Source organism: Gastrolobium bilobum, unplaced genomic scaffold (assembly GCF_033153095.1).
Source record: "Gastrolobium bilobum isolate Gb01-03AN ecotype WA unplaced genomic scaffold, APGP_CSIRO_Gbil_v1 utg16848, whole genome shotgun sequence".
In the NCBI taxonomy this organism is placed as follows: domain Eukaryota; kingdom Viridiplantae; phylum Streptophyta; class Magnoliopsida; order Fabales; family Fabaceae; genus Gastrolobium; species Gastrolobium bilobum.
Window position 1 is genome coordinate 636,103 of NW_026899058.1, and position 26,390 is coordinate 662,492.

At 33.9% G+C, this 26,390-nt stretch overlaps 2 protein-coding genes and 1 long non-coding RNA gene across 4 annotated transcripts; 2 read left to right on the top strand and 1 right to left on the bottom strand.

Annotated features, from left to right (window-relative positions):
- Nucleotides 1-5,903: 5,903 nt before the first annotated feature.
- LOC133286708 ((+)-neomenthol dehydrogenase-like) lies at nt 5,904-8,649 on the top strand. The gene is made up of 5 exons (XM_061484160.1): nt 5,904-6,006; nt 6,130-6,376; nt 6,494-6,562; nt 7,248-7,418; nt 8,105-8,649. The coding sequence occupies exons 1-5, from the start codon at nt 5,987-5,989 to the stop codon at nt 8,480-8,482; spliced, it is 885 nt and encodes a 294-aa protein (XP_061340144.1). The 5' UTR covers nt 5,904-5,986; the 3' UTR covers nt 8,483-8,649.
- A 9,184-nt stretch (nt 8,650-17,833) lies between these two features.
- Nucleotides 17,834-19,986, top strand: LOC133286706 ((+)-neomenthol dehydrogenase-like). 2 transcript variants are annotated; one of them, XM_061484158.1, is made up of 5 exons: nt 17,834-17,899; nt 18,115-18,361; nt 18,584-18,649; nt 19,074-19,253; nt 19,606-19,986. In XM_061484158.1, the coding sequence occupies exons 1-5, from the start codon at nt 17,880-17,882 to the stop codon at nt 19,981-19,983; spliced, it is 891 nt and encodes a 296-aa protein (XP_061340142.1). In that variant the 5' UTR covers nt 17,834-17,879; the 3' UTR covers nt 19,984-19,986. The 2 variants fall into 2 exon arrangements, with proteins under 2 accessions (XP_061340142.1, XP_061340143.1); XM_061484159.1 differs by having other exon boundaries at nt 18,584-18,646.
- Nucleotides 19,987-25,142: 5,156 nt separating this feature from the next.
- LOC133286716 (uncharacterized) lies at nt 25,143-25,860 on the bottom strand. The gene is made up of 3 exons (XR_009748163.1): nt 25,801-25,860; nt 25,638-25,701; nt 25,143-25,207 (listed from the first exon to the last, which is right to left on the bottom strand). It is a non-coding gene; the product is annotated as an uncharacterized LOC133286716 (long non-coding RNA).
- Between the last annotated feature and the right edge of the window lie 530 nt (nt 25,861-26,390).

Consider the following 26,390-nt stretch of genomic DNA (forward strand, 5'->3'; position numbering starts at 1 on the left):
AGATCATGTGTTGGATAATTCTCTTCATGCAACTTTAACTGTCGAGAAACATAATCAACCATCTGACGTTGCTGCATCAATACACAGCCTAATCCAAACATAGAAACATCACAGTATATTTCAAATTTACCTGCAGGATCAGGCAAAATTAATACCAGAGTGTTACTTAACTTCTTTTTTAATTCCTGAAAACTCACTTCACATTCTTGGGTCCACACAAATGGGTTCCCTTTACGGGTTAACCGTGTCAAAGGTAGTACCATCCGTGAGAATCCCTCAATAAAACGCCTGTAATACCCAGCCAAACCAAGAAAACTCCTGATTTCTGTAATATTTTTAGGACGCTCCCAATCTAACACTGCTTCAATCTTACTCGGGTCCACTGTCACTTCTTCAGATGAAATGACATGGCCCAGAAATTGTATCTCAGAAAGCCAGAAATCACATTTTAACGGTTTAGCATACAACTGATGCTCTTTTAGAATCTGCATAATAACTCTCAAATGCTCACAATGATCTTCTTTGCTCTTTGGATATATTAGTATGTTATCAATAAAGACAACCACAAACTGATTCAGATAGGCTTTAAAGATCCGATTCATATAACTTATGAAAACGGCCTTTGCATTTATAAGCCCAAAAGGAATAACCAGATACTTATAGTATCCATATCGGAACCTGAAATCTGTCTTTGGAACATCATTCGGCTCTATCCGGATCTGATGATACCCGGACCGGAGATTAATTTTAGAAAATACAGTCGCACCACGCAACTGATACAACAAATCATCTATACGCGACAAAGGATACTTATTCTTGACAGTAACCTTGTTCAACTGCCGGTAATCTGTACACAATCTCGTAGACTCGTCCTTCTTCTTAACAAAGATCATCGGGACTCTCCACGGAGACATACTCGATCTAATAAAATTCTTATTGGACAAGTTTTCACTCTGCTTCTTAAATTCAAATAATTCCAGAGGTGACATTCGGTATGAAGCTAAAGACATAGGCCTTACTCCCGTCAACTATTCAATTGAAAATTCAATTTCCCTCTCTGGCGAAAAATCCGAAATTTCATCTAGAAAGACATCCATAAAATCAAAGACAATAGGGATATCAGAAATTGGCTCCTTATTGACGCCAACCAGACTTCCCAACGGAATAAACTCTGAATCTCCTTCCTTCAAGGCATTTGCAACCCGAAAGACAGACATATCCGGAGACTCTCTCCCTTCATCGTTAGAGGAAATAGAAATGGTCTTGCTGCAACAAACATTCCTTACATAGTACTTAGACAACCAATACATTCCCAAAATCACATTCACAGAGGCAAAATGCAAGACAATAAAGTCAGCAAAATACTCCCTGTCATCATACTTAAATATCACATCCTTCCATATGAATGATTACACACTAACATTCCCAACAGTCGTAATAATATGCATAGGGAATCTTATCCTTATCATAGTCAAATTGAATGCTTCATTATTAATTCAAACTCTTGTTGTCTAGTTGCAGCCCAAGTCTTCAGTAGTGCAGCCAAAATTGCTACAACAGGATCCGGTGATGGATCATCATTATTAAATGTCCTACGAGTCCTCCTTGGAGCAACCATATCTTTGCATATATTACACTAAGGAATGAGTTAGCTACGCTCACACTTAGTGATCACACATGCATTATACAGCACTCCAAGAAAACACTCAAGAACTTCCAACTTCAAACATCCTATGCTATATATCATGGAAACTCCCTAGAGCAACTGCTCTGATACCATAAATGTAGCATCCCCAGCCTCGAGCCGGTTCAATTAACATACATATGATACTTAACAGAAACAGGGGAAGACTTAAACTTATGAAAATACGAGCTAACTTTTCTTTTTCTCATTAGGCGTAAACGAAAATCAGACAGAGTAACCTCTGTAAGTCGGACAACTGGGGATTTTCCAATCCCACTCTCAAGAGTTCCTGATAAACAGTTTAAACTATATATATATATCCAGAAGTACCAGTCATGCAAATATACTCAGATACCCATCTACGGGCGCATGCAGAACTTGGCTCCGTGCCACTAATCTAATAGCATGCAATCCAATACATAACATAACTGAATACTACATAGTCATATCAATATGCCTGAATACATAAATGTACATGCATCGAATATGAACACTATACAACACTACATCTTTTCCAAAAATACGTCTAAAATAAATAGTAGCCTCCAGCCACCCAGAACTCCACATCCTCATACTAGTACCTCTAGCCACGGTTTGTGTCCTTGTCCCATGAGGCTCTTCAATTAACTGTGTTCCTGAAATCATATCCTCAAACGGGGTTAGAGATGAATCTCTAGTAAACTCCAGGTTTATGGAAAACTCTCCATAAAATAAGTTGTCTCCTTTTTCCATGCTTCAGGAGGTAAGATCTTGGGGTCCATCATAGATCTTTGAGCACCATTATCCATATAGGCAATCACCTTTTTGGGATGACTAAATTTGGAAGACAAAATATGAACTTCTACACCGGGCTTAGGTTTTTCTGGACTTATATAGAACACTTCATTTATGGCAAAAACTGGAACATCACTATCAGAATTTCCTGAATCAGAAGAAGAATCTTGTAGTGCAAAGACAGTATCTTCATCTCCAGTACTTTGTTCAGAGTACAAGGATTCTGCATCTCCTTCATCAAGATTTAAAGCAGTTATCATCTTTACTGCTTTATCTGACTTGTTAGGACAGTTCTTTATATAGTGACCCTTCTTTTTGCAAATGAAACATTTCTGGTCTTTGTTCTTCCCACGAAACTTCTTCTTCTTAAAGAACCTGTATTGTTTCTGGAACTTTTTGTCTTTCTGCTTCTGGTTGTACTTCTTGAAATGAGTCTTTTTCTTTGGCTTGCAATCACAATTTTTATCTTTGCATTTTATCTCCAGATAAGACTTCTTACAAGCTTGGGTATATTTTTACCTTTGATTCATCAGATCAGTCATGTACTTGTGCTGCTTGCAGAGTTTGTCAACCGCTTCAAGAGTCAGTTGGTGAATCTGACCCATAATAAGGGCTGTAAAATCTTTGCCTTGAGCAATCACCATCCTGTTTAACTTTGGTTGAATCTCCTTAGGAAGAGAAGTCACATAAGTGTTTTTGAGGCTTGGATCATTATATCATTTCAACAAATAGAATCTCTGCATCATTCTTTTAAAATGCTTTTCTAGATCTTTTATCTTCATAGAGCAGCACTTCATCTCAAAAAAAAAAAATAACTTTAATGAGTTTCGAAGTCCATATTTCTTGTCCAATTCACTATTTAACATGTTCATTTGTATTTGAGGAAAAAATGCACCCTTTAAACCAAGCATATTTTTTCTGCTGAAAACAGTAGCAAATTTTAACACATCTACTTGTTTTGAATAGAATTCTAAAGCTTTTGTTTAAGGGGAAAAAAATTAATTTATTGTATTTTTAAAATATATAAGTTATGTGCTTTTAGTTTTTTATTTTATGTACTCTTGATAATGTATAATTATAATATAAAAATTATTTTTTTTTTTTACTTTTTACGTCAACTGATGTGATTAAGAAAAGAGAAAAAAGTAATTTTTTACATTATAACTATGTATGATTAGAAATACTTAGAATAAAAAAATTAAAAAAACACAACTTACTTCTTTTAAAATACAAATAGTTTTCCCTGTTTAAAGCCTCTGTTTACAAAATCAAAGGAGGATGCAAAAAGCAAAGTCACAGTCAATGATTGATTTGTTTATGATATATTATATGAAAAATTAAGATACACGTAAAAAAACAATCTAAGATGTTTATGGTACGGATTCGGTATTCATACATTTAATTTGTGATGTATTATGAGTTTTGATCAATATTAATTATAAATAACTAGCCTTCAAAAGAAAAATATGTAAAATATTAATTTTATGTTTAAACAACTTTCTATATTATGAAAATGGCTTTATTTGAAGCACAAAATTTATAATAAAAAGTGTATTTATTAGTTTTTTCTAAAAAAAAATCATCAGAAAATACTAAAATATTAAAAAATAAAAAATTCGTTTGATTAAAAGGGTCCAAAGTAAAGAAAATGATTTAAGACTCTTTCGTTTTCAGCCGACAGATATGACACTGCAATATAAAACAGCACTAACCACTAAGTCAAGAAGAAATTATTTGTAAATGAGCAGTAAGAGAACAAGTATATCATAGCCTCATGAAAAAAAATTAAATCAATGAACAAATTTGTTTTATTCATCACATCAATAATCACTTATAAAAAATTTAAGCAATGTTTATTGGTACGGGTGCTTCTTGGACATGCCCTTGAACAAAGCAATAATGACCAATACAATGTTCATACTCATTTGGCGAACTTTCTTCCTCTGAAAAAGTCCAAAGTTTTGAACAAAGCAATAATGACCAATACAATGTTGAATAGCTACTGAGATCCCACAATTGTTTTTCTATTTAGACTATAGATTTTTTTAAAAACATAATTTTATGTAATTTTAACTGAAATTAATATGTTTTATTATATACATTTGTTCCTTTTACATAAAAATAGATTACTGCGTGAGAGAAAAAATATAAAAATAATAAATATACATCAAATTCTAATTTGAATTAAAATCACACAAAGTTATGTCTTTAAAATAATAAACATTTTTCTTTTTTTATATAACAGAATCTATATATACATTAATTACTCGTTTGGATGAGTTTTTTCTTAGCCAAAGTTTTTTTTATCCGAAAAAAGCAATTCTACACAAAGTTCATTTGGATTAATGTTATTAAAATCGGCTCGGTCATTGACCCAGTCGACTGGGTCACTAGATGAACTGCATGACCTGGTAATTATATGTAATTCTATAATTTATATCAAAAAATTATAAACATACTCAAATATCTAAAAAATTGATAAAAATTTCAAATATTTTAATATAAAAATAATAAATCACACATTATTATCCAATAAAGGATCAAACAAAAATATAATGATTGTGATACGGAGCTTCAGATTTAGTGAACAACATCTCTAACTATAAATCTAATCAAAAATTTCTCCATATGCATAATTTAGATAATATTAATGTTGTATGTACATTACGGTTTTATTTTTGAAAAAAAATTGGAATTTTATTTTTGATCAGGCCGGGTCACCGGTTTTCACGAAAATCTACTGGGTCGCACCGGTTCTGATGCATAGCCAGTCCGTTGCTTCAACCGAATCGGTATGACTAGTTTACCATTTCCCGGTTCGATTTTATTAACATTGATTTGAATATCTACTTTAAAAAAAAAAAAATAGAAGTTAAAAAAAAAAATCAAAAATCTACTTTTTTTTTGAAATCAAAAATTTTGTCTTCTAAAAAAAGTAAAAATCAAAAGTCAATTTTTTTTTTTAAAACCAAATTTCTTTTAAAAAAATTCTAAATAATTTCAATTTTTGTAAGAAACACTTCTAAAATAAGTAAGACATAAAAAGCATTTTTTTCATAAATTCATCCAAATGAGCCCTAAGTGTAACGCTAAAAGCTTAAATTAATTATTGGTCTCTTTATACCAAAAAAAAATATTTATTGGTCTCTATAATATTTGTAAGGGTTTTATACTTCTCATGTAGCGTGAGAAGAGAAATTTTCCTACAAATCCTTTTATTTTTGTACTGATATAAGTTTCACATATGACTTTTTTTAATATATGGTTGGAGATAACTTCGTCTGTACGATATTAGAAGACTCGTCGTATACATATGAGAAGTATAAAACTCAATTTGTAAATAACTAACGTGTAAAACCAGGAAAATAAAATGTGAAAAAGTCAAGGTTTTGAAGAAAATAATAATAAAATGAGCGATGCAGTGCTCATTTCTTAAAAGAGAGCAGCTCGCTCTGCAAGATGTATAAAAACTTGATATCTGTTTCATTTCCACCCCATAGAAGTGTCCTGAATTCTCTCTAATAAACAATGGCTGAAGTAGCAAAAAGGTACGTTATGGTTTTCTTCAACTTTCATCATCTGCATGTCCTTCTCTTTCCATGATAGCTTTTGAACAACTGCAAAATCTAAAGTGTTAAACCCACAACTTTCTTGAAATTATTGCTTTCTAGGTATGCAGTTGTCACAGGAGCAAACAAAGGGTTAGGATTTGAGATATGTAAACAGTTGGCTTCTAATGGAATCACAGTGGTTCTAACAGCAAGAGATGAGAAAAGGGGTCTTGAAGCTGTTGATAAACTCAAGCAACTTGGTCTGCCTGGCCATGTTGTTTTTCATCAGCTTGATGTCAATGATCCTGCAAGTATAGTATCATTTGAAGATTTCATACGGACCCAATATGGAAAACTTGATATCCTGGTTAGAAAATTCTCTTGGCTTTTTCTTTTTTGTGTTTCTATTCTTATTCATTCTTCTTCTCCTTCCCAAATATATCTATTTGGAATAATTGGCTAGAAATGTTTGGAATTTGTGTAGGTGAATAATGCAGCAATAATGGCAGGAAATTATGACCGTGCTGCTTTTGAAGCTTCAGTTGCTGCTGGAGTATGTTTTCTAGACCATTTGGATTTATTTTCTTCATTTTCTCACCCCCAAAGCAAAGGCACTTTGCACTTTATGAGCAATGATTTCAGTTAATTTTGATTAGAGGCCAAGAATACACATGATCCAGTTTGGGAATTGGGAACAAAATTTCTTTATTGTGCTCCCTGCAGCTTCCTAGTTTGAGTAGGCTTAACACCATATATTACTTTGTTTAAAAAAGGATAAAATTTTCGGCACAGGTGAAGACTGAAACATAATTTGAACCTTCAATGGTCAAGTGAAATTAGTTTCCTACCTATGCCATAAACCCAATTTTGTTACATTGGCTACTGATCTTCTCCCCTTCAGTAAAAGGGGGATTCAAGCATTGTCCCTTTTTTTTATGTGAAGCCTTAAAAGGGCTTCCCAAGTGAACAGAGAAACTGTTTATGCAACTGGAACCCGACCAAGTTGTTTTATCCATTTTAATTTCATACACTTCTTAGAGTAACTGTCCTTGAACAATCTCAGTTTATGTTGAATAAACATTTAAGTTTATTAGATGTTCTTTCTTTAGATAAGAGTTAACCTTTGGTGTTGAGCAGGACATATTTGTAAAGAGCATTGGTTTTGGTTGTATTGGAATATACTTGCACATATATATATTAAGTAAACAGAGGGTTAAGTTTCTTCTCATTGACTGCAGGAAAAAGGTAATTGGACTAGATTCATGACTCCAACCGATGAATCTGTAGCAGCAGCAATTAGAACAAACTACTATGGTGTCAAAGGCATGTGTGAAGCACTTATTCCCCTTCTAAAATCTTCAGACTCAGCAAGGATTGTTAATGTTTCTACCACCCTCGGTTGTTTGCAGGTTGGTGATCCTAGAATAACTTGTGTTTCTTTGTCTAGAATATCTATCAAGAAGCTAGTTTGTGTTGAGTTTGGAGCAGTATGTTTGATAATCTAAAGACCAGAGCACAAACCCTGGCGCATCCCAAATTTTATAGGGTAGGGATAAGGGGTGATTGTACACAATTTTATCCTTGCATACATTGTTTTGCAAAGAGGCTGTCCCAGACTCAAACTCATGACTCTCTGGTCATAAAGAAGTAACCAAACCGTTGCTCCAAGACTCGGTCTCAATTTATTTGTTACTATAAACAATTTTGAAAACAAAATGGGATTTTGGTCAGATATAGTTAGAGCCTTTCCTTGCATTTTGCAAGAGACTTATGACATTGACTGAATCAATGTGTTTAATACTATAAACAATTTATAAAAAAATATTATATAGTATGTAGCCTTTAAGTTACATTTGTAAGATACGTGGCAATATCACTAACCTTTGTGCCAATGCTCCCCTTCATACTAAAACAATTTATAGAAAAATAAATTCTCTATCTTGTTTTTTTTCTCCTATAAATTGGTCAGGTGGTGAACAGGTGAAGTAAGTCATTTCAACTAACCTAAAATTTGTATGGTTTCTTTAATCATTGTAATAAGTTAGTTATTAGGAGATTGGGCATAACATAACGTTTGTTACTCATGTTGATGCAGTTCATATCAAATGGTTGGGCTAAAGGAGTCCTAAGTGATGTTGAAAGCCTTACAGAGGAAAAAGTGGATGAGGTTTTGAATCAGTTCCTAGAAGATTTTAAAGAGGGTTTAGTAGAAACCAAAGGCTGGCCTACTTTTTTACCTGGATATTCAGTCACAAAAGCTGCTTTAAATGCCTACACAAGGATTCTTGCCAAGAAGTACCCAACTTTGTACATCAATGCTGTTACCCCTGGTTTTGTGAAAACAGATATAAACTACAATAATGGCCTTTTGAGTGTTGAGGAAGGTGCTCAAAGTGTTGTAAAGTTGGCTTTGCTACCTAATGGCGGTCCTTCTGGCCTCTTTTTCTCTCGAAGTGAAGTGGCACCATTTTGATCAAAAGTCATTAGTATTAGCAAAGTTATAAGAGCACTAGATAACATTCCCATATATCTACAGGCTTGATGTGTGTTTGTATTAGATTTTGTAAACATTATTTTGATTGAAAACTTTTATTTGTGTGGTGCTGAATCAATGTTATTTGAGTAGTATTAATAAAATCACTTGGGCATGAATTATCTCAATTGTAAAAAAATCTATACTATCTGCTTTCACTTGTTTAAATATTATTAAAATATTAATATAACATAAAATAATGAGGTTATTGATGTCAATATACAAACGGGTTATCGTGGCCCGTATTGGAATTTAGGTGGGCATTTGTTGTACGGAAATTGGGTGTAGTAACTGTTTTGCATATGCTTATGTTATTTTTTGTTTTTGAGTAAATATAAGATGTTTCTAGGCGTGGATGTGGTGGCCAGTAGCATGACTATATAGGATGAGACTTTAGTGGCAATAGCTGACCTCACCGGTAAATATTTATTATAGAGATTTAATTTGAGGATTTAGATGCCAAATATGTGTTTAGAATGTGATTTTGTATAGTCGGACACTTTTTATGAAAATCTCGTGAATAGTGATTTTTTACCGGGTATTTTGTACTGCTATTTAAACAACGGGTAGAGTTCAAAAATAAATAAACGATGTGATAAGTATACGAAGTCCAATATATGCCAAACAAGTCATGTTTAGACCAAAAATGATAGATTTAGAAGTTTTACGATTTTGCGTGCAAACAATGCACATTAGTGATTCACAGTTCATTTCAGTAAAAACGGTGTAAAAACCAAATTGTGAATTGCTAATATTGTTCCGCAGGGAATAAAAGTGAATGTAAATGAGCTCAGAAAGATGAAATTAGATTGTGATTTGATGAACTTTGGTCGTTCCCGGAATGGGAACGACGTTCGGTAAGTGTTCCCATGGAGGGAACGATGTTCAGTAAGTTGTTCCTAAAAGGGAACGACGTTCCCATGGTGGTAACGTCGTTCCTTGGTTGGGAACGCCACAAAGTTACTTTTGGGTGAAATGGGTGAATAGTCATTTAATGAGTTGTTGACTTTAGTTAAATAAGCGTAAGAGAATAAAACATGTACAGTAGGTCACTAAGAATATAAGACACCATCACCCATCTCCCTTATCATTTTCGTGGAAGTCATTGGAGGAATAGAGAAAAACTTGAGAAAATCATAACTTGAGCTACACTTGTCGGAATTTAGTCATTCCAATGCCAAACCTTCTTAGAATTTTGAGAGGAACACAGCCTAACCCTTATTTTCGCGTGGGAAGAATTTTAAAGAGAGATCGATACCCTCAAAGCAACGAAAATATTCTTGAATTTTTGGGATTTTGAGTGGTTTGGAGTTTATAGAAGCTTGAAGAACGTTCCTCTTTCCATTCTTAGGTGTTTAGTGGTAAGTATATCCAACTCTTTTCAAATTTTCATGAAGAAATGAGAATGCTAGGTTTTGGATGAATAGTAACAACATGAATAGTGACTTTTGATGGAAAAATAATGGTTGTTTGGTATTGTTTCATGTTATAGAGTTGTTCCTTGTGACATTATGGTGGAGGAACACCCATTGGAAGCAACATTTACTCAAGATAAAGATTCTTGAAATTTTACCAAAGAGGGTAAGTTGTGCTTTATAAGACTATGAGAAATTTTAGCCAATAACTTAACGTTCCCTCTGTTGTACACCTTTATACATTTGCTATAGGTTGATCTTATGTGAAAGTTGGTAATTGTGCTCATTTGGGCTAAAGAAAAAATATTGGAAGTGTATGTTTGATAAAGTGAGTGTTTGAATGACTCAAGAGTCAAGTCAAGAGTATATTAAGTTACGAATTATGTGAAAATGAAGAGAGGAACGTCTTGCCTTCCTTGTGTGTGGCTTTGGCCATATGAGGTCTAGGTAGGTTAGGATGTTCTAAAAATTGTGATGAGTATTTTAGAGGCATGGTTATGTCATTCTAATACCCTATGTAAGCATGAAACCATGTGGTTGCTTGCTGAATTAGCAATCACCCTAAAATGGTCTAATATGTGAGTTTAAGAATTTTGGTCTTGACTTGTGGGTTGGCATATAAATGCCATAAGCTTTGTAAGTACATATGAAAGAAATAAAGTGTGTGTCTTGTATAATTACATGATATTGTATCACTTATTGATTTTGTTTTGGAATCCTTCTCTAGGTGTGCCTAGGGATTTCGGATTTGTGGATCATTTTGGAGAAAGCTAAGTAGCTTGCGTGACAAGTAAGCATATTGTTAAAGCTTCAAGAGGTAAGCTCTATGTTTATGGAATTCGCTCCTACTTTGTGTTCCGCCATAGTGTACGGACTGTGGTCGGGTTATATGATATGTATGAGATATATTATATAGGTGCATTCATATAGAGCTATATGATAATATGATATGTTTTATTTTGATGTGTTTACTTTGATATGTTTTGATATGATATGTTATGTTGAGTTCCGCTTGGGGTCCACCCTTGGGAACACGTGCACTGATTTTCGCTTGGGGTCCTCCCTTGGGATTGACTGTGTACACCTCTATTATGTGATGATCTTTGGCCATTGATCCTATGTGCACAGCCACAGATATCTGTTTGGGGTCCTCCCTCGGGACTGACTGTGTACATCTCTGATATATTTTTTTTGGGGTCCTCCGTTGGGAACATGTGTGCTGATTTTCGCTTGGGGTCCTCCCTTTGGAATGAATGCGTACATCTCTGATAAAATATGTATATATGTTTGGTTCAGTCATGCTAATTGTTATATGATGCCTTGTATACCTCTGTTATATGTTGAGTTCCGCTTGGAGTCCACCTTTGAGAACACGTACATTGAATTCCGCTTGGGGTCCTCCCTTGGGAATGACTGCGTACATCTTTGATATGATATGTTTTGTTTTGATGTGATTATTGTGATGATTTTCGTAAATGAATTTATATGCATTGATTTTCGCTTGGGGTCCTCCCTTGGGATTGATTGTGTACACTTCTGTTACGATATTTGTTATGTGCGCCGAGTCCCGCTTGGGGTCATCCCTTGGGAATGACTGCGTACATATCTGATAAGATATGTGTATATGCTTTGTTCAGTTATGATATTTGCTTATATGATGCCTTGTATATTATGTATCTGACATTCATGCAGGAAGTGGGCCTAGGGAATGAAGAGTTCTCTATAAACCTGGAGCTTACTCAAGATTCGTCTCTAACCCCGTTTGGAGATATGATTTCAGGTATACAGTTAACTAGAGAGCCCTCACAGGGCAAGGATACGACCCGTGGCTTGAGGTGCCGTAGTAGATATGTGTATTTTGGATGATTCATTATCACTGTGTAGAGACCTGATCCGTGTGTAACATCATGCTGCCATTATTTTGAAGGACATGTATTTATTGTTTAGTAGTGTTCTATTCATTTTGGGATCATGAGGTTTGATCCATTATACTATATATAGTATGTATATTTATTGTACATGTTTTCAGATTTATTGCATGTACATTTGTGTATTCAGACATGTCATATAATGATGTAGTATTCAGATATGTGCATGTGTTGAGATATGTATGCTGTTAGACATAGTGGCACAGAGCCATTTATGCATGCGCCCATGGATGGGTATTAGGTTCGTTGTTGGACCGCATATAATTATATTATATGTTTAAGATGATATGTTTATTAGATATGGACTATACGGGTGGGATTTAATCCCCATTGTTTGGTTTACAGTCGTTACGCTGTCTGATTTTAGACTCCGTTTGGATTAACACTTGTTGTCATATTCAGATGGTCAGGGGCCATTACACATGGTCATGGATAAGAGATGAAAGTTTTAGAAAAGAAATTATGACTGATGCGAAAGAAAGGACGTAAGGCTATGTATCCTGTGAAAAGGATAAAAGAAAAAGAAAAAGTTAGCTCGCATTTTCATAAGTTAAGTCTTCCGCTGTTCATGTTTTGTATCATATGTGTGTTAACTGAATCGGCTCGAGACGGGGATGTTACAATTGGCATGCAAATTGTGTAACTAAAAATAAATTTGGATTACATGAAATTAGAATAGTAATTATTTACATCTAGTTGTTGAAAACATGATTTTTAGTATCTCAATAGGTTGTTGTTATTGCTTCAATATTCTTACAATGTTTGAATTTCTATATAATTCACACCATTCCGGATTCACAATTACCTATGAACAAATTGTGAAGCGAAAATTAATAGATTTTGTGAAAGATCAACTTGATCAAATTCATTATGTTGGTGCCTATACGTAGACTTCATTGTTAATTCGTCTGAAAAGAAACTACAGAAAGATAGTTTGTTACACATTCAAAATACAACAAACTAATACTGTAACACCTCATTCTAGACCGATTTGTTAATATTGCATATGATATTAAGCGGAGTTACAATCACAGTGATTGAATTATAATACAGATAAAAACTTTCCTTTCTTTTTATGCTTAACATTACTTTCGTACTCGCTTAATTCAAATACTTAATTGTAACACTTACTTCATGCTGAAGATATCCTATTGGCTTAACATCATCAACCATGTAGCCCTACAAGATAACATCGCATGAAACTCATTATTTTATTAACTTGGAACATATGATGTTCCCAGTACATGAGGCATTCCCAGTACTGATAACGCTGTTCCCCCTCTCTGGAAAGGTCGTTCCCTCTCTCTGGAAAGGTCGTTCCCTCTCTTTGGGAAGGTTGTTGCCCTTCTAGGAAAGGCGTTCCCCCTTCTAGGAAAGGCATTCCCCCTTTTGGGAAGTCATTCTCCCTCTCTTGGAAAGTGGTTCCCCTTCTTTGGGAAAGTGGCTAAATTCTTGACAGCCATAGTAATAAAGTTTTATGCAGCTTCGACTCTACACTAATTTGGGAACGTTCCGCTGCCCAAAAATTCTGAAATTTGGAGACAATAAACTAGACTCATAGGGCTTTAAAATGACATATAATAGGTCACATTTGGTTAAAAATTGAATAAGTTATGGACTTCCTAAGTTGACCATACTTGACAAAATTCAATTTGACAACACTTGGTTGTATTCTTAACTTAAGGGTTATCTTAACCCATTATGATACCTGATGTCACCAACATATTTCCATGATAGGCATCTAAAACATAATATTACATAATCATCATCTCTTGGACATACACATATAATGCTTGAATTGTCCAAATACATAATCCATTCTTTATAAACATATCAAATGTATGTAAGTCTCATAATCATTACATTACACAATGTAGGGACTTAGAATACACATAAACATGATCAAAGTGCTATACAACATCCCAATATCATGAATAATACAAAAAGGATAATGATCATCAACTAATTCCCTCTCTTTTCCAAAATACATGTTTATCTCAAAATGTAATTACATTTATAAGATAAACAACAGTAATCCAAAAACATGCACCATTCCATATATACTATCTAACTTGGCCTCTTGCCATCAAATGCGACCTCTCCATCAGGGAAGGTACCAGAAATGATATCCTCAAATGTGGGGTGAGATAATTTAGTCTGGACAAAAAAATTTGACATATAAATTTATCAAAATATTTATCGTAATTACACAAAACTATTAGGAAATTTTTTTACGTTGAAGTCTAGCACATTTATCTAACTAAATAATGTCACATAATATTAAAAATTCAAATAAATAATAGCCAATGATTACATGTCAAAGCAAACATATAAAAAGCACTAACCTTTTTGGTAAGCATTCCAAACAAAATAATCTTACTTTCCTCCCACAGCATAATAAGTAATGAACCAAACATTGTCTTAAGGATATGAATACACACAAATATAATAATCACATGTAATAAAAAATTTAAAATTAATAAAAAGTTGCATACCTAAAATTGTAAACGGCTCTATTTTAAACTGACGAAATCTTCAAGAATAGAATCTGTAATGAAAGTTTCAGCAATCTCTATTTCAATATACACAACCAAATTATTTCAAGAAAGTCATCCTCCATTTTTTTTCGAAGCCTTTTTTAACAATTTTCATTGCTGTGAATGCATGTTCACCACTTTCTGTTGAAATTGGTACTGTTAAGATAAGACGAATTAGTCTATCAACCAAATGATAGGAATTTGACTTTCCTGTCTTCGCTAATCCTTGACACAACTCAGAAATTGAAGATAAATTTTAAAATTTTGGATGTTTTGGGATGTCCTCGTGAAAATGCTTCAATTAACAATTCAAATTAATTATCTCTTACCCAAACAAATAAACATAAAGTAAAACCTAACCTAAAATCTAACATTTGTGGAATGGCAAGACTCACGGCCATGCTTGTGAGGAAGCAATAAATCACTGGGCATTCTTATGGTGCATCCATTGGTTATGGTCATAGAAGTACGGGGAAGGTGGCACAAGGCTTTGGCTATCTTGTATCTCTTAATGACGATATTAATGGTTGCAACTTGGTAGAATGGTAGATGAATAGGAGCGGCCATGGATGAACAATATCACAATATGATTATATGGAAGTGGTAACACGAGGGCTTGGTGCAGTTGAGTGATTGGATATTGATGATAGCCTTTTGTTCAAGGAATTCCCAAATTTTGCAAATAAGCTTTGTTGTGTGTAAGTCTTCGGGTGTAGAATGGGTACAGAACACGATGAATCGGAATAAATCTTTGGTACTACTGCTGTACCTAAATTCAGTGCATCTCATCAATGAGAGCAGTACACATCAGAGAAGAGAGAAAATATTTGTCAGAAAAAAAAATATTTAAATGACATGTAATATTTTCATTGATGGGATGCACTGAATCTTTGGTAAACAGTAGTACCAAAGATTTATTCGATGAATCGATGATCATGTGAATCAGTGAATGAGTGGGTATTACTATTATATATTTGATTATGTGCGAATAAAAAGTGATAAAGTGTGGATATAAAAAAAAATCCGAATATTCAACCAATGTTTAGGCAAAACTCACAGTCTTATTCACACTAACACATGGGTTATTGGGTTTAGAAATTAGAATCTCACCTCCTTGCTGTTTTCAACAATAGCAGAAATCACCAAGACTCATCTTCAAAACTAACTTCTTGTCTGTTATCTTAGTTGTTGTTTTCCTTTATATTATTTCTTTCTTTCTTTAGAAACTAACTTCTGATTCCAAAAAATTCTTGTGGGCTCCCTTCTTTTGAAAAAAATGTTGACTCTCTACCTTCCCCTTTTGATCTCAAAACTTTATTGGCTTTTTTTCAAACCATTTTCGAGATTTTCTCTTTTATCGTTCTCCTTCTACCAAGCTTTATAGAAAAAGAAATCAACTCCAAATTCTACTCTTTCCCAATGGACTGAGGGGATTTTAGCAGAAGTCTTATTCAATTTCTTCTTCTAGCTCTTAACTCTTACTTCTTTGCTACTTTTGCTCTCTATCATTCCTTTGACAAAGTGAGTCTACTAGTAGGGCGGTAACTTAGCTTTCTTTACCTTGATCGAACAAGGCTCCATATTGACATTAACATGTATTGTACTCTCTTTTTTTATTTTATTTTTATCTTTTCTCTTTTTTTATTAAATATATTTTAATTTTTAAAATTTATAGGGTGAGTTTTTAACTCTACATTTGCTAGTTGGATTTAATGGAATCTAATTTTTTTAATGTTTTAATCTTTAGCTCGGATCAAATCATAATTATAGCCTGAGACAAATTATAATTACAACTCTAACTAAATTATAATTAATTATATAATTATATATAATAAATAAATTTTATTAAAATTTAACCCGAGTCCACGCAACCGCCCTTAAGTGGCCGCAGAACCACTAGCTATGGAGATCGTGTGAGAGCTGTCTGGCCGAGAGGAGAAGAAGAAGAATTTGATGAAGTATCTAACCTTTATAAGTCACCTTGGCCTTTTTAACCACTAATTTATTAGATTTTTCAATTAAGTCATTCTAATTCTTTCACTTTATATCTTATTTTCCACACTTAATCCAACTTAAATAATATCTTTTCAATGACATTAAATTCCCTAAATAATCATATTATGATGTTATAATTGAGTTTAGACCAATTTTTTGCTGAATTGCAATTTGGTCCCTCAACTTTACCAAAATTGTAATTTGACTCCAAATAATTCTTATAATTATATTTTTTTAGTCTTAAATGACTTGTTTAGTATGCATTGGACTTTTAATAATAGTAATCTCATTTTTTTTAGTTTCCGATAAAATTTGCACAGTAATATCTTTACCCGTTAAAATTTACTGTTTATACTTTCTCCCAAAAAGTGTCTAAAATCTCAAAATTAATATTTTAACCCAATTTCACCATTATTATCACCAAAATAATTCCTAATCATTCATTTAATAACATCATTTTAAGTTTAGTGCAACTTTTGCGTATTTGCATTTTATCTCCAAAATTTTCACTAATCGCACTTTTGTCCAAAGTGACTTTAATGATTTAATCCATTTAATTAGATCTCTCATTTAATTAATCCCTCTAAACCATAATTACACTCTTAATCGATTTTCAATTTCACAATTCTTAGGTTAAGGTTATTAATTTATTATAATATCCGTTATAAATTTTAAAAATACGAAAATAGGATGTATATAAAATAATCATTTAAAATACGAAAACAGGATGTAAATAAAATAAACATTTAAAAATACGTAATAAAAACTTAAGAAGAAGTAAAGGCTTGCACGAAAATCAAACTATTTAGTTTGCACGCAAATCCAATTGAATTGGACTTATTAAATAAAAGAGAACAGAACCTTGAGGATGTGAATAGAATGCAAAAGACGTCAAAGAAAAGGATGTCACATTTTCTTAACTAACTTTCGGCTCTAAATGAAAAATGAGAGTGTTGATTTGTGATTTCACATTATCAGGTTATGGGAAAGATTCGTAATCATTAATAGATAAATTAATAGTAACAAGAGATTAGAAAAAAAAAATTGAAATATGGGGTAAAAAAAGCTGACCGTTGATTTGTATATTAACGGATAAGAACCTTTAATATAACCAGGTTATATTAAATCACATATGAAAAGATTTATTTCCCTTGAAAATAAGATAGGCACACAGAGAAAAGTTGAATGAAGAAAAGTAAAGTAAGATAGGCACACAGAGAAAAAGTTGAATGAAGAAAAGTCAAAGTGAAGAAAAGTAAAATAGAGTGATGTGAAAGTCCTCAACAATACAGAGACACACCCAATATGAGATCAAAGGAAAAAGAGACAGCAATATGCAATATCAAATTGCACTTCTATTTAATGTAAAAAGAGTAATTAATTGATGTTAAGCTTACACATATTTTATTGCAGCTTGTTTTAGTCTAATATAATTTTAGGCACTTCCTTCCTTTCATAAACAATGGCAGAAGCAACAAAAAGGTACTATTTTCCTTGGACTCCCTGTCTTCAACCTACATTACAATTCACCAAAAGCTTTATATTAACATAACTATAATGATTTATAAGAAATTCAAGTATGAGTAATGAGTAATTAAGTCTCACGTTAGTTAGGATTAAACTAAGTAAGAACCATGCCCATAAACTGAGTCTTTTTAAGTTTTTGGGTTACCTTAACTAGTTCAACTGGTATCTAGGTATGCTGTTGTCACAGGAGCAAACAAAGGGATAGGATTTGCAATATGCAAGCAATTGGCTTCTAATGGGATCAATGTGGTGCTAACAGCAAGAGATGATAAGAGGGGTCTTGAAGCTGTTGAGAAATTCAAAGAGCTTGGTCTGCCTGGCCATGTTGTTTTTCATCAACTTGATGTCACTGATCCTGCAAGTATAGTATCACTTGAAGATTTCATCAGGACCAAATATGGAAAACTTGATATCTTGGTTAGAAAATTCTCTTGGCTTTTGCTTTTTTGTGTTTCTATTCTTATCATGAACCTTTGTAAGAGTATATGATGCATTCCTTATTATGATGCATTCTTCAAGTAGCCTTCATTTTGTGCTGCTTTTTTAGGATAACATTCATAATTTTTTTCCAGTTGTGAACTATGGTTTCTAGTTCATCTTGAATAACAGGAAATATTTGAAACTTGGTACTATGTCTAGGTAAACAATGCTGGAATTTTTGGATCACATGTAAACGAGGAGGCTCTGGCTGCTGCAGGTGATGTGGTATGATTTTTTCCCCCTTTCATGTGTGTTTAAAAATGTTTGACAATAATATCTAGCATTAAAAATGAAATATAGTGTAATTGTCAGTGCACTCTAGGTTAGCTTAACATCATGTACAAGTGTTGAATATTGTGAATCAATGCCAAACAAGAAAGTTGAATCATAGCACTAGAACATGTAAAAAAAAATTAGAATCACATTTGCTGTAAAATGTGGAGATTGAATGAATGTGATTATATTGATGACAGTTCCACTTCTGGTGCTTTTCCTTTCTTTGCACTGAACCGAATTTTTTACTGATTTGCTAATGCTGGGTTTACTAAGCACAATTCTGTTACTTTAGTGCACTGGAATTTGCCTTGCACTTGTAGTTCCCCTCATCAACTCATTCATAAGAAAACAAGTTTGTTGTTTTTGGTTGCAGGAAAATGCTGTCCATTTTGACTGGAGCAAAATATTAGAAGAAAACAGTGAATTAGCTGAAGCAAGTCTTAAAACAAACTACTATGGAGCCAAGGAATTGACCAAAGCACTTATTCCCCTTCTCCAGTTATCAATCTCGCCAAAAATTGTCAATATTTCCTCTTCCAAAGGAAGGCTAGAGGTATGTGATACTAATAACTTGTCTTAATATAAATTAACAATGATGAAAAATGCATTATGGTGAGAAAAAGATGACTCTTAATTTGCATTTAGAAGACTAAGTTCCTCTCACATAACCTCATGTCACGTAACAGAATATATTCATGGTAGTTTTATAATATCAGGTTTCCCTTTATTGGTCTATATTGTGAAATAGTTTGATGGAAATTATTCTTTGCAACCGGAAATATAGTGTCTAAAATTAAATTGTTCAGTGATTATTTCAATGTACATGTAATTTCGGTGGGATCTATTAGTACAATTGAAGATGAAGCTCATTCTCATGTATTTATGTTTTTTTTTTTTTTGGGCAGAATATATCAAATGGATGGCCTAAAGAAGTACTAAGTGATGTGGAAAACCTTACAGAAGAAAAGATTGATGTCATTTTGAATGAATTTCTCAAGGACTTTAAAGAGGGTTCAATAGAAACCAAAGGGTGGCCTATAGTTATGTCTGCATACAGTGTCTCAAAAGTTGCTCTAAATGCCTACACAAGGATTCTTGCCAGAAAGTACCCTTCATTCTGCATCAATGCTGTTTGCCCTGGCTATGTGAAAACGAATCTAAACCATGATACTGGTTTTCTAACACCTGATGAAGGTGCTGAAGCTGCTGTGAGGTTGGCACTGCTACCCCATGGTAGTCCTTCTGGCCTCTTTTTCCATAGAAGTGAAGAGAAATCCTTTTGATCAAGGATTGTAGACAGATTTAGACACACTCAATATTTATGTTTTAAACTAGTTTTTGATGTTACAGAGAATTATATGATATCTCATAGGCAATAAATAACGTTGTTTATCATAATTTAAACTATTTTTCCATTCTGATAAATAAATTGAGTTGTGTTGGAATTAATGTGTCAAGTGTGTTTGATTTGTGCACATTAAGATAGATGAAAGGAAAGTAAGGGCCGGAAAAACAATTATATTTTATATTACATTCCAGAGAACCAAGAGTTCAGAGCAATGTATATCACTATGTTGCACACTTAATCTTGCGCCACTCACAAATATTGAAGCACTCAAGCCTTTTTTAAAATCTAATAAGTTATATTTTAAAAAAAGCTTTGTAATAATAAATGACATCAATCTAATAAGTTTAAATAAGTTATATCTAATAAGTTTACCAAGAGTTCAGAGCAATGTATATCCTATAATTCATTGTAATAATAAATTATTTTATTTTTTCTCCTTCAAAACCATCATAATAACTTTATATAATCATCAAATAATTTTTAACTTTATTTTTTAATTTTTAACTTTAGCTTAAAAGTAACTTTTAATTTAAAAAAAAAAATGTGTCAAATATGCTGAGTGATTAAGTTGTTGTCTGGATAATAGTTTCTGAATTATTGTGAAACACCAGAATTTTTTTCCCTTTTTTAAGTTACAGTCAAATCACAATTTGAAATCAAAATTATATTTATACATAACCTAATTAAAATCCTATTCAACATGTTGATTTGAATTTGAGAAAAAAATGAACCCTTTTAAAAATCTGCTGAAAACATTAACAAATATTTAAACAGTTACTTGTTTGAATAGAAATCTAATGCTTTTTATTTTTTTCTTTTCATAAGCCTCTATTTACAAAATCAAAGGAGGATGCAACAAGCAAACTCAGTCAATGATTGATTTGTTAATGATATATTATATAAACAATTAAGATACAAGAAGAAAAAATTAAACTAAGAAGTTTATGGTACGTATTCGGTATTCATACATTTAATTTGTGATATTTTTAAAGTTTTGGTCTATATTAATTACAAATAACTAACATTTAAAAGGGAAAATATGTAATATTTCAATATTTGAGAAATATTATTTTTATGTATAAACAACTTTTCTATAATATGAAAATGCCTTTATTAGTGTTATCAAAAAAAAAAATGCCTTTATTAGAATCACAAAAAATTTAACTAAAAAATTGTTTTAATGGTTTTTTTTAAGCGTTTGTAATTCAATGCTGTAAGTTGAGAAAATAACGTGTATTCAGATTGTTGATGTGGTTCGTTGCCGTGGACTCACTCATTCGAGAGTATAAAGTCTCCTCTTCAAGAATATTAAAGTAATTTGACCTCGTACAATTTGAAGAGCAAATCCTAAATTTTTTTTGTCGTCTTCTTTTTAGCAATACTTGATATAATGACCCTAGCCTATAAATAATGAATTTACAAGTTTATTAAGAAATAATAATAATTAATGAAGAATTAATTATAGGAGAAGTCTAATTAGAGGAATTAAAGTCGCCTTGTGAAAACGAGTTAAAAAAGACAATTAAGGGGTAAAAATGCGGATAGGTAAAGTTACTCGAAAGTTAAAAATAAAATAGTGAATATTATCGCAAAAATAATATAAGTCAATGTGTCAAGTTTGATAGAGAGTTAAATGAGCGGGATAGATAAGTTTATACCCACTAGGATATTTGAAACGACTTAAATGTGTGAAAAACACTTCCTCTCTCTTCATTTGCTCTCTTTCTCCTGCGGACCATTCTTCTCCCAGCCAAAGGAAGCTCTTCCATTTCCCTCTGCATTTTGCTTCATTTATCTTCCTTAAAAGACAAGAAAACACTAACCTCTCTTCCATCTCCCTTCATCCTACATTAGAAACAGCAAGAGTTTAAGTGATTTGAGCAAGAAAACCCACCCTTTGGAGCTGTGAAAATCTGGTTGGAGCTTGAGGGAGGAGTTCTTCTTGGTTGAAAGTTTGGGTTTCATTTCTTCTTGGTTGTTAAAGCTCCTAAGTAAGAAAACATAACCACTTCTATTTGATTTTACGGAAATTGTATGATTTAGGGTTTTGTAAATTGGGGTTTTGATATGTAAAAGATTAAAGGATGTACCCATGGCTAAGAATAGCATGAAATATGTACAAATACTGATTAGGAGATGCCAAGGACTTGGAGAAGGGTTTGGTACTCCATTATGCAGTAAAACAGAGCATTTTTAGCTTCTGTCCAGAGAGTTCTCGAATACTTTCAAGAAGTATCCGAATACTTTTCGCGAGGTTAAACATGGTTTGGGAAAATGACTGTATCTTGAGCTACAGAGCTCCAAATTGAGTGAGGTTTGGACCTATGTGAAGCTAACACATAGGGCTATTAGATAAGTGTATCAATTACAATTTAAGTTTAAAGTCACTACCTAGTTTTTGAAAATGCAGTTTGCAGTAGTCGATTTGCGAAAGACATAACTTGAGTTATACAACTCCAATTGCGACATATAATATGTTATTGAAAAGCTTGAAAAGTCTAGTTTAATATAGTAAAATCTTAGAATGCAATGGACTAGTATATGTACTGATTGACTTCATATTTCTAGAATAGATTGTGATATTGAGAAAGTATTGTGATTTCTTGGATGCTAGGAGTACATCGAAGGCCATTGCTTTGACAAGTAAGCTTTCGATCCTTGGGTTAATCTCCCATTTGTTCCACCAGACTCCAAGGGAGGAAGGTTCTTTTATATGGTATGTTGAAAATGGATTATTATATGATGTTTGTATATGTATTCCACACAAGATGGTGTTTCTTTGTGTGAGGCATAAGACAACGTTTCCTTATGCATAATATGAGATGGTGTTTTCTCATACGGGTATGTTGTAAGATGGAGTTTCCTTACATAACGCATACATGTTGTATTCTCTGGCCAATATGATTCCTTATTGCACATATGCATTGATATACATATTCTGATGCACACATGATTTTATACTGTGGTTATACCTGAAGTGAACCCAAGGGTGGAGGAGCCCTCCAAGGACCCCTGGTTTACTGAGATTATTATATTATCTCATCCCGCGTTATGGGGATTGTCATTTCAGGTACAATAGCATATGGTACCGAGGCATCGCACGACAGGAAGTCGGGAGATGGATATTATCTGACATATTTTTTTGGATATGTTCGTGGCATGATGTATTTATTATTTTGAGATGTATATGCCATGTTATTCTTTTGGAGAGCATAGGGGATGTCTATGCCATGTTAATAGTTTATTTATGTTATTAGTGATGCATGCATAGGTCTATGTTACTTATTTAGTTACATCTCTTTGTTTGTTTGATGTAATCATTGTTTATTTGATGTAATAATATAAGTAACATTATGAACATTATTTTGAGACCTGATGGTTATGAGATAGCCTAGGCCATGGATGGATGGGCAATATGATTTAGCATGTATATTTATTTGAGCCTAATGTGCATGAATCCATGGATGGAGTCTAGGTAGGACTAGTGGATATATTGTATTATTCCTTAATTATAGTACACTGTTAATCAGGTTGAAATTATTATGGTGGGAACTATCTCCAGTGGTCCAAAATACAAACTAAATGTCATCCATTTTATTTTAACCAAAGAGGCGATACAAACCGCAATACATAAGGAAAAAGAAAAAAGTTAATCACGTTTTATACTAGAAGTGTTAGTGATTTAGCAAGAGAGTTTCTGCGTTTAAATTATTAAACATGTTGCGCTTTATATCATATGTATGTTAATACACTGGGTGCACACGAGGTATTACACTTGATGTAACACCCCGTTCTAGAACCGGTTTGTTAACATCGCATTATGATATTAAGCGCAGTTACAATCACATGGGTTCAATTAAAATTCGGATAAATTTTTCATTTTAAAACATATCGAACTTATAATACCCAATATCGTGATCATAACCATATTACCTTGCGGAATCAGATAAATTAAGCTTAACATCATGTTCTTATTCCATTTTTAAACCATTAATTTACTTCCTATTTATTTCACAACTTCTACTATATTGTAGATCTCTTCATTTGCTACCCGTGGCTTCAAACCGCGCTCGAATCGAAGCACTATAGCCCAAGTTAGGACAATTTGAAGCAACACAAGAGAGTGTTGGTCACAGGCCCCGCACGCTTCAGCGCGCTACCGGGCGCTATCGGGCGCTAAAGCCTCCACCTGGGCGCTTAAGCGCACGGAGGCAGGAAGCATCAGGTATTTCAGTGTGAATGGGCGCTTAAGCGCGCATCAGGGCGCTCAAGCGTGCTATCTTGGGCGCTTAAGCTCTCATTGGGACGTTTTAGCGCGCAGAGACAGAAGCATCTCCTCCTTCAGTGGCTAAGGGAGCTCAAGCGCGGACCAGGGCGCTCAAGCGTGCAACCCTGGGCGCTCAAGCCCCACCCTGGGCGCTAAAACACGAGGGGACAGTAAGCATCCCATCTTTCTGCAGCAAAGGGCGCTTAAGCGCAAGGCAGGGCGCTCCAGCGCGCAATCCTGGGCGCTTAAGCCCCATTTTGGGCGCTCCAGCGCGAGGAGGCCGAATGCATTGGCACTCACAGGGGCAGCAGGGCGCTTGAGCGCGCTCCTGGGCGCTGAAGCGCGCTGCCAGGGAATTCCAATTCCCACTTTCTTCAAGTCCAAGTCTAGGGGAAGATGCATCCCCATTCCAAACCCCAATTGTCCATGCCCAAAAACTAAATCCTAGCACTCATCCAACCTCTCCTCATGAGATTTAGCTAGAATTTGGGCAGCATAACCTTTGTTTACTCGACGTTTCCCAAGTTAAACCAAAGGTACCTAATTGATTTTCAGCCCAACCAATTCAATAACTCAATACATAACAAGCATGCATATATTGAATTTCAAGTAGGCATCATTTACATTACATATCCTTTACAAATCATAGAACTTAGCTTACAAAACACTATGATCATTCCCTTGGCTCCCATTCACAAAAGAGATGACCAAAGGCATGAGCATAGGCTATGTCCATTCCAATATACAAATCATAAATCTAGCATTGCCTATTCATTACAATTCTATACATGTGAACTACAAAACAACATGTATAATCTCAAAAGAAATGCCACATTTCATGCATAATCCAGGTATGGCCACTTGCCACCAGAGGCTCCTGCAGCATCCTTACCTGAAAGGGGGTCCCCACAACACGGGGTGAGATATACGAATATATCCAGTAAACCAGGGGTCCTTGGAGCATCTCTCCACCCCACAGTTCCATATCAGTGTAATAGCAATAACAATAATAATGCAGTAAATACATATCTATGCAAAGTGCAATACATCTCCAGGAGAAATCCCTCGAGCTCTCAAGCTGTCCTAAGGAAACTCAGATGCAAATAGTCCTACTGGCCAGCTAACTACCAAGTATGATTTACGCATCGTCATGCAACATACCACATAGGGAAACACCATCCTATGCCACACCAAATGCATACACATACGTATAACAAAGCATTACACTATTTCATTGCATTTATATACACTATAATCACCACTACCCTTTCAGGGCTTGGTGGAACAATCAAGGGAATTACACCCAAGGTCCGAAGGCTTACCTCAAAGCTTCAGCAACCTTAGTTCACTACCAATGTCAACAATACTCTACTCCAAAACCAACACCTACACATGGTGTAATGCAATCAACACATTGCATCCAAGAGTATTTCACAATCAACCATCAACTACTCAATTCAAAACACAACACAAGTATGAGCTTACCAATTCCAATGAGCTACTCAAGCGGTTGATCACTCACGGTCGGTCCAAATGTCTCAATCCTAGACATCATTAGGACACAATCATCAATCAACCAAGCCAAACCATTTATTAACAATGCAAGAAATCCAATATCAAGCATCATATTCTTGCCATTTTACAAGTATACTCATTTAGCTATCTAAGCTCATTTTCACCGATTAAATGTCGTTCCTAGCATTTTTCACAACATGCTCTAAGCTCCATTCTTCCTAGAACATAGCTAATTTAACAACATTTCATCAAAAACCCTAAAACACTATTCATAAACCCTAACTCATGCAAATTTCAAGGAATCATGAGGTTCAAGGGTTAGAATCTTACCACCAATGGTCACACAACCAAGCAAGGAGTGTTCCTCAAGCTCCCATGGAGGTTGAACTTCTCAAAACCCCAAAATCACTCAAATGGTCGAATTTTGAGAGCCAAAATCTCTCTCCATAAAGCTCCACACTAGGAACTAAGCAAGGATTATGAAAGAGGGCGAGATTCTAAGCGATTTAGGCTTTTGAATCACCCAAAACCATTAAGGTTTCCTCCCTCCTCTCTCTCTT